At 37.3% G+C, this 19,123-nt stretch overlaps 1 protein-coding gene across 1 annotated transcript in view; it reads right to left on the reverse strand.

The window, feature by feature from the left end:
* Positions 1–19,123, reverse strand: part of FREM2 (FRAS1 related extracellular matrix 2) — a gene marked incomplete at both ends in the record, with an annotated part of 140,509 nt that overhangs the window by 114,362 nt on the left and 7,024 nt on the right. The window contains one exon of the mRNA XM_082481988.1: positions 17,811–17,900. Coding sequence (XP_082338114.1) covers positions 17,811–17,900 — 90 coding nt within the window. The remainder of the gene's footprint in view (positions 1–17,810; positions 17,901–19,123) is intronic.

Below are 19,123 nucleotides of genomic sequence, written 5' to 3' on the forward strand. Positions count from 1 at the left end.
CCTTCTTCAGCGATGACTTTCTTTCAGTACTTTTCTTGTGATGGGTTGATTTTTGATAGTATGACATTTCCTTTATATAATCTGAGTAAAGATCACCCAAACTATGGTTCCCTTTCACCTTTGCCTTCTGCATCTTGTTTGTTAAACACTTCAGTGTTTCTCACTCTAAATGAGAACTTAACTGAAGGCTAGCATCTAGATCCCCAAACATCTAAAGAAGGGAAATGTACGTGCAAAGTTTCTTGTGGGTACTGTAAGCAGGAATGTACATCTGAGTTGGAGAAAAAAACTTGCAAATGAACAGTTTAATTACAAATGTGCATGCTTTTGAGAACTAAACAACGTTGCAACATAGGAAGTAAAAACTTGGGGAGGGGGGAAAGGATCTGGGTCATTTGGTCACTTTAATAAAGAAAAACAAGTGCCTGGAACTAGACCCTAAATCAGTACAAGTTAAAGACGATGAGTTAATTCCTGACACGTTCAATGAAATAGTACAAACTAGAACAAATCAAGGACACACACGTTTATAGCCCCAGACTACAGAATTAGAAAGTTAACTTTTCACAATGTCCATGACCAAGAGCACTGACTGATCGATCATTAATGAATTAGTAGGCAAGTGGACAAATACTGTTATGCTAGGTAGGATACTACCAAAAGTGATAAGGGCACATGGATATCGATGTAATCAGACACTTACCAATAAAATGCACAGACACAAATATTTGGTAAAGGAAAATTACTATGGAGATCCTATCACACTACAAAAGAGCTCACACTGGTTTGAGCAAGTACTTCAAATATTTAAAAATAGATGCTTCCAATTATGTATACTACGTAGTTAAATAAAACAATTAAATAGCTTATCTTTCTATGATATTTGTGTCCAAATTTAGATGACACTTCAGAATCTGCTTTTAAATGTTATTTTTACAACCTGCACCCACAGATAAAATCAAAGAGGAGTGGGATTCATCTTTTTCATCTTAAGATGTTTAATTTTTTCCAGTTGTACCAGGTTCCCCCTTACCATAAACGAACAAATGAGCACCCCAGGAGAGAAATACAATTTATCTTTTAGCTCTTCTCTTAGACTGAGATGAATCACCCTTATTTAATCAGGTGAACAACTCCATTAACTATAAAAGGATCCAAAATTACCGTTAGATTTAGAACCATGTATTTTGGATGCATATGTTAAAACAAATGACTCCCATCCTTTTCGTCTTCTGTCTGAATTTGAAAGAGCAAAATTTGGTTGTACATTGAGGAGAATTGTTTTTTGTTATGATGTAATAAAGAAGCAAACTACTAAAATATATTCCCTCTTTAGACCTTCCACTTTTACAAAAAACCTACCCAGGGAAGTATGCTACAAACCCCCTCCAAACTTGCCCAGATCTTATTAAATAGAAGACACGTCTACAAAGCAAAATTAAGATACTAGTACAAGTACATGATAGTGTACCTGTGCTAGCTTGATCTAGCTAGCACCCAAACTTTAGCAATTAAAGGATTGTTATGTGGGTTTTAGCAATGCTTCTTATTTATTTAGCACATATATCCAGAACACAGAGAGAGTTTGTGCTTGGATTAACATATGCTAGAATTCATGCCATGGCTTCTGCCTCTACTCTAAGCTATGCAGCTAATTTGAAGTAAAACAAATATGTTAGCACATACAATTAATCATACCTTTGTTCCTCCTGTGTATCCTATTCAATGCCATTTAGCACACAGCCTTGTATCTTGGAATGGAGCTCAACAACACTGCCCAAAGGGGAATTCACAGAGGGAATGTATGTATGAAGGGAAAAAAAAGCGATTTTTTTACCTTAGCAAGGAATAAGGCAAGGACTACTAAGCTACACAGTAATTAAAGGATTTTAAAAGAAGCGCAAAGAAAGAGCTACTTTAAAAAAAAAAAAAAAAAACACCAAACAAAAAAATAAATTCTGAATTTACTCATGGACACAATTTTGCACTGAAAGCCCACCCCAAATATTTCATTTTACTCTTAATCCTTAAGCTTGTGTTTATCAGCTTCTTGGTGAACTCTTATCAGTTCTACAGTGGAAAGGTGGGCTGGGAATGAGCGCTGTAGTTTCAGATACTATGAAGAGGGAGAGCTAAAAGTTGACATAAAAAGTATTCTGTAGAAGTGTGAAAATATCTCCTCACAATCTTTCCCCCAGCAAATAAGTCTTTTTCATCAAAACTCGAGTCCTTCCCATGCAGAAGAAATGTGCATTTTTTATATATTTTAAAACTGACTGCTGCCTGAAACAGTATTCCCTGTCTCCTTCCAGTGTAGCTAGCTGACTGGATAACGATATCTATAAGCAAAGGTCAGGGTAAAGACCTGTTTACGCAAAGCTAAGCACTGAAAGAGGAATACTTGCTTTTCTTCAGGTAGAAAGCCAGTTCAGGCATGTCAAGAATTCAAAGTTCAAGACTTAACTGTGAACCAGGCTACTCACCAAAGCAACCTCAGCCTAATATGGGAAAAAATAGGAACGAAGAAGGAAAGAAAGATTTCCCATTAGAATATGTACTTACTATATAAACTCGAAGAGGCTAGTTGGCTTAAGAACTATTTACAGTCCTTTTATATATATATACACACGTGCACATATATAGTCCTTTTATAGTAGGCTATAAAACATTTAGCTTACAGACCACCATTTCAAGTTAGTGTAGTTAAGCAAAAGTGAAGTAACTTTGCATGGGCCACTGGAGAGCTATAGGAGAGGGTAGTTACGCGATATGGTCACAGCAGAAAGTCATCCATACCCCCCCTATTTGGCATCATTTGACAGCATGTCCACAGAGGCGCCAGCAGTGTGATGAACATGAAATCTCACCCTCATATGTTGGAACTCTTCTGAGCAACACACTAATTAGGCAGCACACATGTTGGAGAGCCTCTATGGTAATCACTTTGTAGGGCAAGAGCCGGGGAAAAGCTGGCTAGTCGTGTTCTACTTTCATTTACATAAGGATGGAGTTATTTCACTTGATTATGTCAGAATAACCCTGATCTAGCTAAGAAGAACAGGGCAAACACTGGAAGTCTAAAAAATATTTCACCTACATTTATATATAATATTATTTAGAAAAAGCTGGCACATGATGTGGTTTTGAACACAAAAAATAAAATACAATTTGGCAAATTTCAGCTTTTTTAATTGTTAAATGCAAAAGGTTGTTTTAAAATTCAGTAAGACTGGTAAATTTTTTTAGGTTTGAGTGTTCTTTTTAGTTGTATTTTGAAGTGCTGCTTACTTTTAAATTTTTTCGTAAAAAACTTCCCTGGGGTTAAAAATGTTAAGATAACATTAAGATTAAGAAGATATACTTTACAAGAATGTGTGTGGGTGGGAGAGGGAGAAGATTGTATGTAGACGTACTAAGCAAATAATGTTACTAGTGACGATATGAAAAGACATAACAATCCACAGATTTTGAGGTCTGTACCATTCAGCTTTCATTTCTATCTTTAAATTCTTGAATTCTCAGCTATGTGATTTAAAGGTCCTTCTACCAGTTTCATAACAGCACTTCGTAATTTCCTTAAGGATCTTACAGGGTGGTCAGGGAGGAGTAAGGATTGTTTCTTAAATATACAATTTGGCAGAATGGCACTGACAAGACTGTCCTGCAAATGGTATATTCTCTTTATGGTTTTTCCTCACTGATCTCCAGGTGAGCTTTGCTGCTGATTCTAGCTACATGCAAAATCAGTAATGGTTGCGTTTCTATAAATTCCTGCTCCATAGATTTCAGGCCAAAAGACGTATTTATAATTATTTAGCTTGATTTTCTGTATTAATAGAACATACAATTCCATACAGTAACTTTGTGTTGGATGTAGTTTGACAGGGGGGCGGGAGGGGATTCAGTAAGATACCTGTTCTTAAAGACATCAGGAGAATTCATGACTTGCCTTGAGAATCTTCTAACAGAGCATTCACTCTTAAAAACTACATTCTCATCTGTAATCTGAATAATTATGCATTCAACTTCCAACCACTGACCTTTCTTATGCCACTTCCTACAGTAGGTGAAATACAGAAACATAGAAATTACGCATTCAAAAAATGCCAGCAGACCAGAAGCAGCTTAGACTCCTTGTTTAGCAAAATCACTATTATTGTGAAGTTTCATGAAGCACGGCCTCTCAGGAAACTACACTTCCCAGTGTTTGTGAAAGTTGAGAAGACCCATGATCCTTCAACAAAACATCTCAAGCTGTCCAAACTGTCATTTTATGAAACTCGGTGTTGGCTAAATGTTTAAGATAATTTTGTCGTGTGTCGCTATGTCAAATGCTGTGAAAGAAAGCCTATATTAACTGTTTGTGATTATCTTTATAACTAAATATTCAATCCCACCATAGCTATACTTATTCTGGAGTCATCAAACAGGCAGGGGCCTGTTGGGAGTGGGGAGCAGAAGTGGACTTAAGCTGGAAGCATTTGCAACTGTGTTCACAGAATGAATCTGAAGAACTAAGCTACATGGACAGAATACTTTAAAAACCTCACAAGTCAAAACGAATATTATGAAGAAAAAACTAGACTATAATTATTATTTTTCAGTAGTACTTAAAAGATATGAAAACATGGGATTTACCCAAGGAATCATATATTTTTGCACCGATGTGCACAGAACAAAGTAGAAGTACTGCAGGAAATAAATAGCATAAAAGTTATTTTTTGATCAAAATAATACATTGCCTATCGATGAGAGTATAATAGAGCAAAGGCATGCGTGGCCAAATCAGGTTACACAAGCATTTGCAAATGTCCCAGCTAGGAAAGGCAGCTCTGTCCCAAAGAGGAAACATACATTTGGACAAACTCTTACTAAAAATGTAAGTCAAGTTCACAGAAGATTTAGATTTATTCTCTTTCAGTTGTGGAAACCAAGGGAAGACTGCAATAAAATTACATGAGATCAACAAAGAACAGATTATTCGCACATAAGAGCAACATCTGAGGTACTTCAATGAGGTTCCCCTACAAGCCAGCAGCTCCACAAGGTAATGCTGCCACTTGAGATCTCAACTCAATTCTGTAATTAGAAGTAGTTCCAGGGCTGGCTAATAACTTGCACTCCTCAGATGCTTAGATGAATCTGGGACTTCAAAATAATGAATCAGGTCTGGTTTACATGTGACATTAAGGGAAGTGTAAAGAACTGTGAAAAATCAGAAGTTACGTATTTAGAATTGTTTGCTTTAATAGGCAGCAACAGTAGTAATCAAGAGTAGGAAATAATTTTATCATATGATTTCAAGCAGAATTCCTATGAGTGGTGATTATCAACCTACTATAAATAACACCAGTAACTACACGGAGACATAGACTAAAACTACATTTGCTTATTACTCAATATGTTGAAATTACTACAAATTTAAGATGAAAATTTGAACTAATGGATGTGTATTTCTCAACTGTAGATTCTTTTGAGGCCTCTTTTGATTTGCAAGCACTTTAGGAAAGAGCTTTTTCTCAGAAACAGCTCTCTTGGATGACAGAAAAGGGGAATTAGTTAAATCTAGGCTGTTTCAGGGGATGTAGTGAGGAGACTCAATAAAGAAGAAAAAACAGACCAATCCCCCCCAAAAATATTTCCTTTCCCTTTCTCATCAAGTGTTAGTAAACATTTGTTGGTCATTAACTCAAATACGATGCAGATATATTTTTGTGAGCTGATCAAAATAAATCATATAATCTTGAATTTACTTGTGCTATGAACTTATAGTTCAGAAAAGGAGTTCAAGGTGCAGCGTAATTCAGGGGGATGGAGACATGACACAATTGCTCCTGCAGGCTCACTACCTTGATGTAGAGATGTGGGTCGGTGAGTGTGTGTGCTGAATAGGGAACAGGTACACATATGATAAAATGCTTGAGAGGTAGAAAGTGCATTAGTACTGAGATCTTTTTTCTAAAAGAGATATTTTCTCTTAAATAAAAATATTTGTTATGTTGTTTCTCCATTCTTCATAAACTGAAATCCAAGAATAACCCATTATATAATTTAGGGCAGGACCACTGCTGGTGAAAATTATCCTCCTTATTTGAATCTATCTCAGTTATGATCCTTCTATGGACCTGAAGCGGTATATTTGAAAACAAGCACAAAGCATATAGTAACTGTGCATCTTAAAACAACAGACAGGACTCTGCTATGCTATTGCTACAATACCTGTATGACATACGACTAAATGACCTTATGCCTGTCTTCAAGTGGGGGAAAAAATGAGAGATATATGAGAACATACAGCCCCACGGGCTGGCTGATATGTCCCAATGCTAAGAATTACAATCCCTCATTTTTAGGCCCCTTCAACCACTGCAGCCCCTAGCTTCAATTTAATGCCTAAGGTCCATCTATTCCAGCTACTCTGAAGGGTGAGGGATTCAGAATACATTCAGGAGCATCAAGCATAGCTCTTTTTTTTTTTTTTTCACCCAATTTTTTTCACTGGTGGCAAAACAGTACCAAAAGCAATGCTTTGCTTTGTCTCATTCCAACTTGCCACTGGTGTACAAACAATAGGACCCTGCAGGAGCACCAGCTAACTCAACTCTTCCCAGTCCCTGCCAGGAAAAGGCATCCCTCTGTCCCTAGCAAATATAGTCATCTGATAACCATCTGATTAGCTCTCAATGATTCTTGGTACAACCAGACTATGGCAGCAAGCAGGAGGCAGTAAAAGGACAAGGGAAGGGAAAAAAAAAGAGTTTGATTGGATGGAGATGGAGGACAGAGAGCTGAAAACTTAACTGGACAATCCCACACACATGCGTAAGTGGAAACTCCTAGGGGCCACTGAAAATAGGGAGCTAGGCTTTCACATGAGGGAAGATTATGAAAGAAAAGAAGAAACTTTTCCACCATGCTGGATGGAGCAGAGAACTCACGAGAGTTGAGCAGCAGCCCAAAAAGGCCTGGTTTTGATACAACGGAACAGGAAGCCTGACCTGTGCTCGACAGCAAAGAGTTACTCATTCCACACAAAATGACTCTGCTTCAATTGAGAGGGTTTCACCTCACATTTCCTATAGCCTAAAGGCTACAGAAGTTGTGTAGGAAAAATCTATTTAAGCTTCCTCAGGCAGCAGAGAAAATTAACTACAGGTCTCAAGTATCAGCAATGAATACAGTATACAGTGACTTGTTAAGTAAAAGTGAGACACTGGCCATCTCATGTCTGTTCGTATGTTTAGCGTAATGCCCAAACCAGCCAATGAGCTTGCAAACATCCACCAAATAACCTATAAATCTTGCCAGTGCTGAAAGCTGCCCTGTTTAATACTCACATGATTGATGCAATTCTAAGGACACATTAAAAGAGAAATATGGGCAAAATTGGATTAGAATTCAGAGCAATTGCTCCTATGCCCCATCTAAATCTCCTCGCACTCAAGGTGTCTGTCATTTTGTCAGCAGTTATGGAGGGAACCTAAATTTATCACGGCTATAAATTCAGCACTTTAAGGACCTCCACTTGATTAGGATGAATCCAGGACATAATCCCACTCAAAGTGCCCACTAGAGAAGTTCTGCCATTTGGATCTTAAATGTACAATACTGCATCACCTATCCTTGAGGAAGAAGCTGAGAATGATGCACTTGTGCATCTGCCAGAAAAAAAAATCACAGGTAATGACTAGTTTCCTCTTCATTAGGATCTTATATCTCTATCCAAAAGACTCTCAGTGCAGTTCTCTCAGGAGGGATGTATCTGAGCACACAGTACTACAAATCCTCTACTGTAATAAGACAGTTTAAAGGGCATTACTGATATTAAACTGTGTAGACAGTGAATGAATTCAGCACAAAGCCCGAGAAAGTCTTAAAATAATATGCAGAGTACTCCAGTGTTTTTTTTAACTGGTTGCAGTGTCTCGGGTTCTTGAGCTCACAAGTTCCGCCTAAAGAGGAGACATCAGAATAAGAAATCAAATACTTTGAGGGCCCTAAAATAAAAAAAAAAACTTTTAGGGTAAAATAATTTTAGGGACAGCAAATAATAGCATGCTATGAGTTCTGGGAACCTGATCTTCTACAACCTGCTCTTTAACATCACAGTAGTAAGTGAAAAAAATATTCTCCCAGATTTCACTAACGCAAGACCAAACCACAAACCACTACATGCAAAGAGCCTCACTGGAGGCACTGGGCTTTGAATTAGTCTTCAAATGTTTCTTTAAAGATATCCTTACAATTCCCTCTCTAATTATTATGTTCCACCCTAACTACAAAGCTTCAAAGAGGCAGCAAGGTGTGTGGTAACAGCATTCCTACAGCCTTGAAGAAAATGCACGTTATACAGCAGAGTGACAGAAGTGCTATGCTGGTACTTAAGTTAAAAGTTACTGAGATTGGAATCCTGGCAAACATTCAGGGCAGTACTGTATCAAGCTGAATGAATTAATGTTTTACTAATGACTCGAACTTAAACAAGCTAAAATCCTTCTTCAGAAAGCGGAAAAAAAGAAAAATTCTGTCTTTTCAAAGAGCTTCCTAAGGGCCTATTGCTAAATGAAATTCTTTCTACTACTAAAACCAAAAACTAATTAGTTAAATCTGTAAAACAAAGATTAACTGAAGAAAACCCCAGAGAAAACAAGCCACAATATACTGACTTAAGAAATTCTCATCTAGGCCATACCCAAGCAAAAATCAACACAGGTCAAATTAATTCATTAGTTTAACAGGATTTTCACTCTGGTTGTATTATTCCTGGCTCTTAACGTCCTCTTCTTAAATTCTTCAATGCCAATTATAAAGAACAGGTCATACAACTTCAGGGAAAATTTGAACATCATCCAAACACAGTTTGGGCTTATGAAATAAAACTAATGTCTTCCTTTTCCCAGAAAGTACACAAAGACATTGATAAGGTAACAATGGTCCTTATATTGTAAGATTTAGCAAGGCAAACAGAATAAATGAATATACCAATTCTTGTAACTCTGTTTTCCAGCAGACTTGCTTTTCAGCCTGCGCAATCTTATATGTGTTATGCTGTGCAAGACTAGGTCAGAAGAGATACCTCCAAGTACACTGCACTTTTTAAAGAGTAACAGAAGTCTAACTTTCACAGAAAAAATTCTAAAGAAAGCCCTTTGCTTTGAACTACCTTCCCTGAAGTAGTGCTAAACCAGCACACATCTAAACTCTTTGTTATGGCTGCTCTTCATCATAACCGTTTGCTACAAGAAAGGCCACGTACACATATCGGATGCTTTTTCTTCAAGCAGGCTTCTAATTCCCCATCACTCAGTGGTTATATAAAGTTTCAGTTTCGGTACATTCCCAATGCCTAGCAGACCACAGTAACAACGTGGCAAATGTAAGTTAATTACATAATTATTTAATACAAATAAGCATTTAATTTATCCTGAACAGGCAATAAATCCACCATGTGTTTGCTGATACATGGTTATACTGCTATGGGGAGTTTTTCTTGCAATAGCGAGAATGTTAGAAATTAAGATGCACAAATTGCAAAAATTTGATGACAATGTATGCCTTCATTACCTTTTCTCCATTTTTAATTTACCTTGATTCTTAGTGGACTCACTAATTTTCTTGGTGGAAAACTGTCACATCTCTGCAGTTTTTTTCAGAGATGTTTGTCCCTCTTGTACAAATAGTAGACTAATTTTTAAAGAAATCAAGAAACCGCCCAGAACCATTTAATCTAGTGATCAAATGAGCCTTTATGGGAACTCTAGGGACTCTACATCATTAACCGGCAAGTGGAGTGAAAAATGCTAAACTCATTCTGAGTGCTATTTAGAATCCCTCAGTGAAATCAGGTTGGGAAATCAGACAAGCTGTGCTGCTGTGAGCGGGGTTCCTCGACAGCAGCCAGTGTCCCTTCCCTCATCTCATTCTCCCCTAGACCTCTTTAGTCTGTCTGAATGAAAAATATTTGCAACCAACAACCAATATAATTTCACAGGCTTATTATAGCTCACTTTAGGAATTAGTGTCTTTCTACAGGTTCTCATGTCACTGGCAATCAGCGTTACTCCCGAGAGTTCTCAATTCTTCCACTTTAAGCCTAGTGTGTCTCCTTAATCCTTTTAATTCTTGCATTTTCACCTAATTTTACTGTTCATTGTCACGCTTCTTTTGCTGCTAGCTGGGCCTTATTACGTACCATAAGAATATAAAAGCTAAATTGTGGATTATTTTTAAGTAAACAGCCTGCTAAGTAGTGCTATCTTGTGCATTATCTTCCTTGCCTCTCACCAGACCAGGTCAAATGAAATCAATGGCACTATTCAGTTCGGTAAAGCAAGCAGGATGCCGCTCCAAGAGTTGAGCTGGTCAATTTTGTTGCAAATACATTGTTCTTTAAAAGTCCGATTATTCAGCAAGTCATCTCAGCTTAAAACTAGAAAAATATCTATCACCAGGTGATGGTGTGGAGAGATTTCCCTTCTACCCAACCAACCCAGCAGCTGGGATGCTCATTTTACATGGAAGACAAGACTATTGGTCCTGACTTCAAAGGGAACTGGAACCAAAATCTCCCCACCTTAAACCCTGATCTAAACCATAAGCCTAGAGGTTATTCTGGAGTGCAGTTCTTCTAATTGGTCTGTTCAAGCTGTTTTATTCTGTGGAAAATAGCAGGTATTAGCAGAAAAGGAAAAACTGGGGGGGGGAAAGGGGGAGGAACACACACAAAAAATGAGAATTTGTTCATCCTGTGGTAACAGGGCTTAGTTGGACAGTGGAACATCAGAGTTCAGGGTATTTAAGAATTCGCATACACAGGAGGCAAACAGAAAATGAATAAAAAACTGGCCAGAATATAATGAGGGCACATTATGGGGAGCATTGGCTCAAAGCCTCTGAAATAAAGGAAGGAATTGCATCCAGGTCTTCCACATTTGGATAATGTGCCCTAACTTCTGTATAAAAAGCAATTCAAAACACAATTGCCTGTCCTTTCCTAATCCAGAACAGCACCTAAACCCACCCCTTCAATTACACAGTTTTGCTTTTGTTAAAAATGATGAGTAATTCAGGATGGGGAGCAGAGGAAAACTTTGCTTTTGGCTAAAACCACCACTTGAACCCAAATAATTAAAACCAAAAATTCTCTTGCTGAACCAAACAACTACCTTTTTTCCTCTCCAAATCCCATTTTGTTTTATGTGAATAAAGCAGACCTTTTTTTCTATGTACATATTTGGAGGATAAGGTAATGTTCAAATTCAAAACGGAAAATTCGGTCATTTCCAGCAGTCAGCCTAAAACGTCAGTATAAAGAAACCAATATAACTAGTATCGAAGACAGTGAAAACCTTTCCACTGAGATTAGTAAAGCCTGTACTAGACTTTCTATATGCCCCATAACCCCAATAACCTACACAAAACACATAGCTACTCCTGTACACTTTGACATTAATTTTGCTGTGACCTTGCAGCCACATTCACACCGTCCCCCCCCATAAACTAATTTTTTATTTACAGAAAGCTTTATTTTGAGTCTTTTGGGGGGGTTTGTTTTATTATTATTATTTTTTAATAAACTGTAGTGTCAAACTACTATTTAAATCCCCTGGTAATACTTACAGTAAGAAGCGTGACATGCGGAAAATTGTTTGGGCACCAACCTAGAGTATACCAAAACAGCAGCAACAAGCCTGGCAACAGACCAGAATCCAATACAGTACTTGGCAAGTGATGGCAAACGTACCGCCAACATGTGATGCCCTCATTTTTAAGCCAAAGATAAAAGTAGTTGATGTTTCTTGCCAAGACTAGTGTGCCCAAATGCCACATGTGAGGTCAAGCAAGGATGCTGCAAATAATTCCCAATGATATTTTACCAGTCTGCTTCTCTAGGAACTGTCAGATATGAGTCCAAAATGTCCGTTCCTACACTATTATTATAGCTCACCCAGAAAAACACATCAGTATTGTGGCTTCGAAAAGCAGCACTGACAACTGTTTTAGTTTAATAATTATACTCAGAAGTGTAATATTATTCACTCATAAATTAATAAAGCCTACCAGAACAGTGAAATTCCTAAAAATATATTTTTTTAATAAAATGAAGGATGACAGATTAAATAATTATAGTTCACAAACTTAATGGAAGCTTTCCCTAAGCAGTAGAACAGTGCTTCTTTAATTAACATAATTTCTTGCATAAATATATTTGGGAAAAGTTTATGAAGTTTTCCCAGAAATTAGGTTTAAAGGCTAAATTCAGGGAACTGTTTTTGAAAGATTCTTGCTTCAATGGGGATTTAACCAAATGTTAGTAAAGCAAAATGGAGTGCTGTGTTAAGGCATTTAGAGATCTGTAATGAAAAGTTTAAATGAGATTTAGCTAATGATGTAAATCACCAGTTTTGGTGAGCCTTGGTTTTGCAACGCTTTGGCTTTAAGTCAGAAAAGCTGCCCAAAGAGCCTGAAATTTTTAAAAAAATCTTGTTTCTTTCCTTTCCTAGTGATCCTCCCATTCCTAAAACAGCCATGAGAATCTGTCATTACTTCCCCTTTGAAACCATTCTACCCTTCAGGCAGTGTACTGCAACATACCACTTCGCAGCCCTAAGGAAGCAGTTTTGGAGGACTCCACTAAAGCACTGAGCAGAGAAGGGAGTTAGACAAGGGAGGAACAGGTTATGGTTCAAATTAAGGCTGAAGAGGAAATGGGCTTCCCCCTTGCTCAATCTTCTTTTTTTTCTTTTTTTAAGAATGCTCCAGGCCCAAATCAGCATTATCTCATTTTTTTCCTCAAAATGGGAAAATTTAACGGAACTGACTCTGTAATGCAAAACATTGTTAGTATGGCACAAGCCTCTTGCAAGAAAAAATACTGAGGCACATGACGTGAATTTCTTCCATAGGTGCTAGAGTCCTGGTTGACATTTCCCCAAGCTTCAGAAGACAGGGTAGAAGAAGGAGCAAGCAAGGCAGACTACTTTGATGAGAGCACCAGCCAAGCAACAAGCAGGTCAAGAACAAGGTCATATTTTAAAAATATCACTATTTAGAAGAGATGAACATTCTTTCACTGACTTTACATGGTCTGAACTTGAACGCTTCAGAGTTAACCATAAGACTTAAATAGAATAAAGATTATTTCTTATGTGAAGCAAAAATGAAGACAACAATAGTTCTTTACAGAGAAGCTCTGCTTTTCAACTGGCATTCAGCATACTGCTACAGTACCGCTACTCCAGACCCAATACCCATTTCTGGACTGATATTGCTTCTGGAGGTATGGGGTCTGAGCTGGGGTTTGAGTTTAGTGCCAGCTTTGGGGTATGTTTGTTTTATTATATGCAATCAGCAGAATCTGGGCAAAAATTAGCCTTAAACTAGTTCAACCAGTTTCACATTATTTGAAACTGCCCATTTAATAAGAGAATATCTTCTACAGATTGGATAGGTGGACATTTAGATCCCTATTCTTTTTCAATTGTTATGATTTACTACAGTGAAATTAAAAAAAAAAAACAGACAAGGATAACATAAATTGAAGGCAAATGATGGACTTAAGTTTTAACTTCACATTCTCAGTGCTAGTTTCTCATGTAAGGAGTAAAAATGCCTCAAACAACTCACAAGGGATGTAGTGTGAAATTGTAGCGTGCAGTTGTCTGAAACAGGCACAAGAGCTCAACACAGTGGAGCTAATTTCTGTGTTAACTTTCATTCCATACAGATTAGTGCCATTTTGCATAGCTGAAGCACCGACTCTATGCATGTATTGGGCAGTGACGTACATATCCAGTTTCCCCAAGCTTTCAGTAATATGAAGTTGCTGCAGACACTGCACTTTCTCACTAAGTCTATCAGATTTAAGTTACTCCGTGAGTCTGTTTTTCACTAATTAACAGGCTCAAGCATTTTCAGATGGATCTTTTTCTTCAGTCTAGTGAGTCTCTCAACAGTGTGCAAAATTACATACCACCAACACATCCAGGAGTTCAACTATCAGTCTAGATTTCCATTTTGTTATCACCCCACAGGAAAAAGAATCCTGTTTTCCCTGCCTTCTGCTAGCATCAGTGCCTTTACTAATCCTTGAATTCAGAATTTAATAATATAAACATCAGGGTTCGCCACTGTCACAGGCTTGCACTTGTAGGAAGAGTTTTTTCTCCACCTTGTTAATGGAATGCGGAGGCCACTGCTGAGGAAAGAGATTCAACTGAGACTAATTTGCAACCTTTGTGAAAAACAAAATGCCTCACTTTCTTCAAGGTTTTGCTAAAGTAGACTCATAACACTTTTTCAGTATCAACAGATCTCCACACGATCATTTTAAGTTAAAAATTCAAAACAAAACAGAAAGCAAAATCTTAATATGAACTACAGTAGTTGCTTTTGAAATGCCACACAGTTAACTAAGCAGCATCCAATATCCTACAGTGTCTTCTTGTTCTAAGTATAACAGAAATGCAAGGGCTCGCTCACTTTACAGCAGACCATCTTGAGGCTAAATCCCTAAGCAGGAAGAATTAAAACCTTTTCTACTTTTAAAAATAGTGCTGATAAATAGCTGAATTGTGTACAATTTATTTAACTTTTTAATTACTCTTATGAAACATGCCATTTAAAGCCAGAAAAGCGCTACAGCCATATATATGCAAGTAATTGATGCTGACAATAGACTCTTTCAGAGCTTTCAACCAGCTCTTTCTGGTGAAACCTCTAATTTTGGTTTGAATACAGCAGGTCTATGCTCTTGGTTAACTCTAGGCTGCAGGTTTCTCCTTTAGCCAGTAAGTGAAGTTTGTCCCAGTACCATATTTCACTCTTTCAGACCCTGAGTCACGATGTGGTACATCGCATGGCACTCCCCTTGCTCCTGCTGGGAGAAACAGAGCAGGCAAAGGGCCAAGAGCTGGCAAAGTGCTGACGTGGCTCTTTTCCCCTCGCTTCCCACCTAGTCTGCTGTTGCCCTAACTTGATTACCACAAATGCTAGCCACGTGTAAGAGGATAAACAAAATTCTGGGTCCACAACTAAATTCACACCAATGCAGTCTGATGACTTCTTATACTCGGCCTCCATGCAATTGCCTGAGATGACAGACTCAGGCCCCTGACATCATCATTTAAGAGGTGGACAAAAAAGCTTCTGCACTTGTTCTATTAAGTCACACTTTAATGAGTGGGGCAGATCAACCATTGAAAGATGGAGCTAGAGAAAGTCATGCTTTTCTTCTCCTATTTGCAGTTCATAGATTATGAACAAATATTCCAAGTCACACAGAAGAGTATTTTACAGGCAACACTACAGGTATGGGACAAAATCAACTTTCTAATTTCTATTTGAAGAGAGCCGGGATTAGTGTTGTAGGTTCCCCTCGCTGAGGCATGAGAGGACTGGAAGACATAAAATACTTGGGTCACAAGATGTGCCTTATTATTTTTTTTTACTTATTCAAATTAACAGTAGCTGAATAATATGAAGAAATATTCATTCATTGAATCACATTTTGAAACCCCTTCTGATTTCAGCTGGATCATTTTTGGACTATGGCACAATTCAGCTTAAGTGAAGTCCCACTTACTTAATTTACAGCATTAGGCACTGTGTGGTAGCCATCACAAACTTGTTACTACTGCAAGATTCCTGATACAGGAGACAGAAGTCTGAAGCATGCCATTCTGCTGCGGATGTTGGTAGTCTGTGCATCTTTCACTCAGACCTTGTGCTTAGTTTCCTAGAATGATCTGGCTTAAAATCAAAACCACTAAAACAATAGTCTTGGTACAACTGAAATTCTGCCAAAATATACCTGAGCTGCAAAACACTACCTTTGATGTCTTTCTGAAGAGGGTGGAAATATAGCTAGGTTAAATTGCTGTATTTTTCACCCCACTACAGATTCTGAAGACAATGCTAATAAATTTGAGTTATTTTAGACAGACAAATATTAAAGTTTTGATCACAACTTCATCTCTTTTCAATACAGTTTTACCATCTTCATTCAAGCACAAAATCAGAAGTATTCCGAAATGCAACACAGCTCATTTTTCACTGTGTCAACAAATAGCCTCAGGAAGGCAAAGACTATCTTACCATCTAGGTAAGCAGTCTGCAAGATGATAACGTTGTCACAAGTTCCAAAGGCTCTAAAAAATCAGCAAGCACCTTGTTACCATAATGATTCTTTGTATTATGAAAAATAGCATGCTGCTACAATTGACAGGCTGTTACAACTCTGCCAAGTAGAAGCAGATGTGGCAGGTCAGCTTTCCAATGAAAGGAAAATTTTTGGTATAGAGTCAGAATATATTAAGTGCAATTTGCTTTAACTACACATTTGCCACTAGAAAGTGTTCAAATAGAACAGAGAGAAGTCTCACAAACATTGCATTCTCAAGGAGCAACTCAGTTTTAAGAACTGATGTGAATCAGTTCGCTGAGAGTAAACTTTCTTCAGATTTAATTATTCCCATCACATGAAATCTTGAAGTATCTCAGGACTGAGTATTTGTTCACCTACCAGAAGAACAACTTGAAAATCATGAACAATGTCACCATGTGGTGACACTTGTCACAAGAAAATGATGCTATTGCTAAGAAAATATAGTACTCCGTGCTCCATTACCTTTACTTAGCTTTAAATTTCTCTAACCTTTATCTCCGTTAAAAGAAAAGATTTAAGGAAAAGAAGCCAAGTGTTACAAACTCTTATCTCACTACTTGTTCTCTGATACAGCAAAGATTTGCAAAGACATTTTCAAAAGTCTCTAGAGGTACTGTCTCTTCTGTGCTTGTTCAGCACAACGAACAGGAGAACATACTTTAATATCCTACTCCCAGCAGTGAAAGATAGTGACAAAACTGTTCAATCTGTGACAGACAGGACAAATCCCTGTTCGCTGATCTTAATACCATTAATTGGCGTACTTCTTGTGAAGCAGTAACACAAGCTGATTACGCATGAGCTGAAAATAAGCTAACTTGAAGCATTTTTTTCTAAGTATATTATTAAATCAACTAATAAAATTCATTGCCAATTACTCATAGAGCTATATACCACATATTAAAAAAAGTATTGAAGTAACATAATCTAGCCACCTGCTACCACACACAGGAATATCTAGATTTAGGAGTATCCACATTAAGTACAGACCTTTGGATACAAAAGTACAGAACTTTGGATACAACAAAAAAGGCCTGTTAATGTTTTGGGGTTTTTTTTACCCCTTAAACTGTTCTTTCTTTGTTCTTTAAAAACAACAAAAAAACCCCACAACTATATATTTTTTTCCTCAAGCAAGTATATGCCAGTATTCTCAATTTGCTTTTATTTTTTCCTTTTGCATCCTCCACAATCCTACAAAATCATATCAATTAGGAGAATTCACATCAGTCACCTGACAAAGATCTTTGATGAGCCATTGAGGATCCTCTTATGTTAAGGAGGTAGAATCAGAACTCAAACTCTATGCAACATGTACATCACAGACAATGCGTCCATATAAATAGTCTTATAGCTGGAACCTTTAAAGACGTAGGCAACCATAAATGTAAATAAAAATTTAGTAGACTTAGAGAATTTCACTTTCTTGCTAGTGTTTTATTCATTAGATGCAATTACCATATCAACATCTCTCTTTGTAATCACCAGAAATAGTCCACAATATGGGAAAGTCATAACAAAAATCATATTCCAGGAGATAACACGAACTTCCCTCAATTAAAGTCAATGCTCTTAAACTCCCAAAGTACGCTTAAACTCTTTCTCTTTCAAGAACAACAAAAGCACAGATATAATGAGTACTTACCACCATCTTCAACCATGAAATGAAAAATGTCACTGGTAGCATTGTCACCCCCTCGTAAAACATAGCATATCTTCATATCATCAATATCAGCTGGAAAGAGTCAGGAAAAATAGATTTTATTTTAAATGCTGAAGGTAGGAAACTGTTTTTACAGGAAAACTTGACATGTATTAGTTTAGCTTCAACAGAGAGAGGTCAAGGTTCTACAGCAGAGCTAAGGAATTTCAGTATTAACAGCACTGAAGTTTTACAGATACCATTCATTCTCCCTCCCTTTACTTCCCCTCCCCACTGCCCTCTTTCTTTTAAGATGTATTTACAAAAAGAATGGAAAGGAAATGTAAAAACATGGGCTCAACAGTCAGAACTATTTCATATTTTTAGTGGTGCATTTTCTTAAACAGAGGTGAATCTCTACTAAGATATTGATTCTGCCATTCTTCATCCTGAGAAGTACTGTAGAGGTCACAGAAAATCTGTGGCTGAGATGGGACCAAAGCCCAGGGTATTTTCTATGTTAAGTTTTGCCCTCCATTCAAGACGCAAGACAAATTAGTCCACATGACCCTCCCACCACCACCTCTAGAACTAGATTACTTCTGGCATGTGGTCTATCTCTAGGAAAGGCTATCTCTACATATTCTGCAGTAGAGAGATCTCAATCACATTAGTCCCCTACAAAAATGCCCTCTTCAACAGACCATCCTTCCTATCAGCATGTTTTCAAAGGATATGCCATATAATCTATATGAACTGTCATAAATAGTGCTTGAACACTTACAGTGATTGACTGTTCTAAGAAGTCACATAGGATTAAAGTAGACAGACAAGATTTAAGTAAGAAAAAATTCAATGCACAGTTTTGAATCATCAGTTGCAATAAAGAAAGCATGTAAAAGGTAAACAAATACTTATTAATATTGTGTTTTCTGGTTTCCTTGAGCAGTGATGAAAAATATGTAATACATAAAAAATAATTTTGTCACTTTCTTTGAAACACTGCTGTTGTTAAAAATCCACGTCTGACACTTTTTAAGAACAAGTGTTAGAAATTAATAGCATTAAAGTGGAGCTCAAGTACCACCCAAGTTCTTCTCCCACATTAGGGCACATGCATTAGTAAAAAGAAGCCAAAAGCACTTTTGTCAGAGCTCCTCAAAATCCTCAGTTCCAAAAGTTGCCAGACATCTACAGCAAACAACTTAAGAACCTTATCAGCACATATATGTCACTGAAGAATCTCTTCCATAAATGTTTGAAAGTTAAAGATCAAAAATTCATGGGGCTGTAAAGAGGACGCAAACAAATACCTC

The sequence above is a fragment of the Vanellus vanellus genome (genome assembly GCF_965231255.1).
Source record: "Vanellus vanellus genome assembly, chromosome: 1".
Taxonomy (NCBI): Eukaryota; Metazoa; Chordata; class Aves; order Charadriiformes; family Charadriidae; genus Vanellus; species Vanellus vanellus.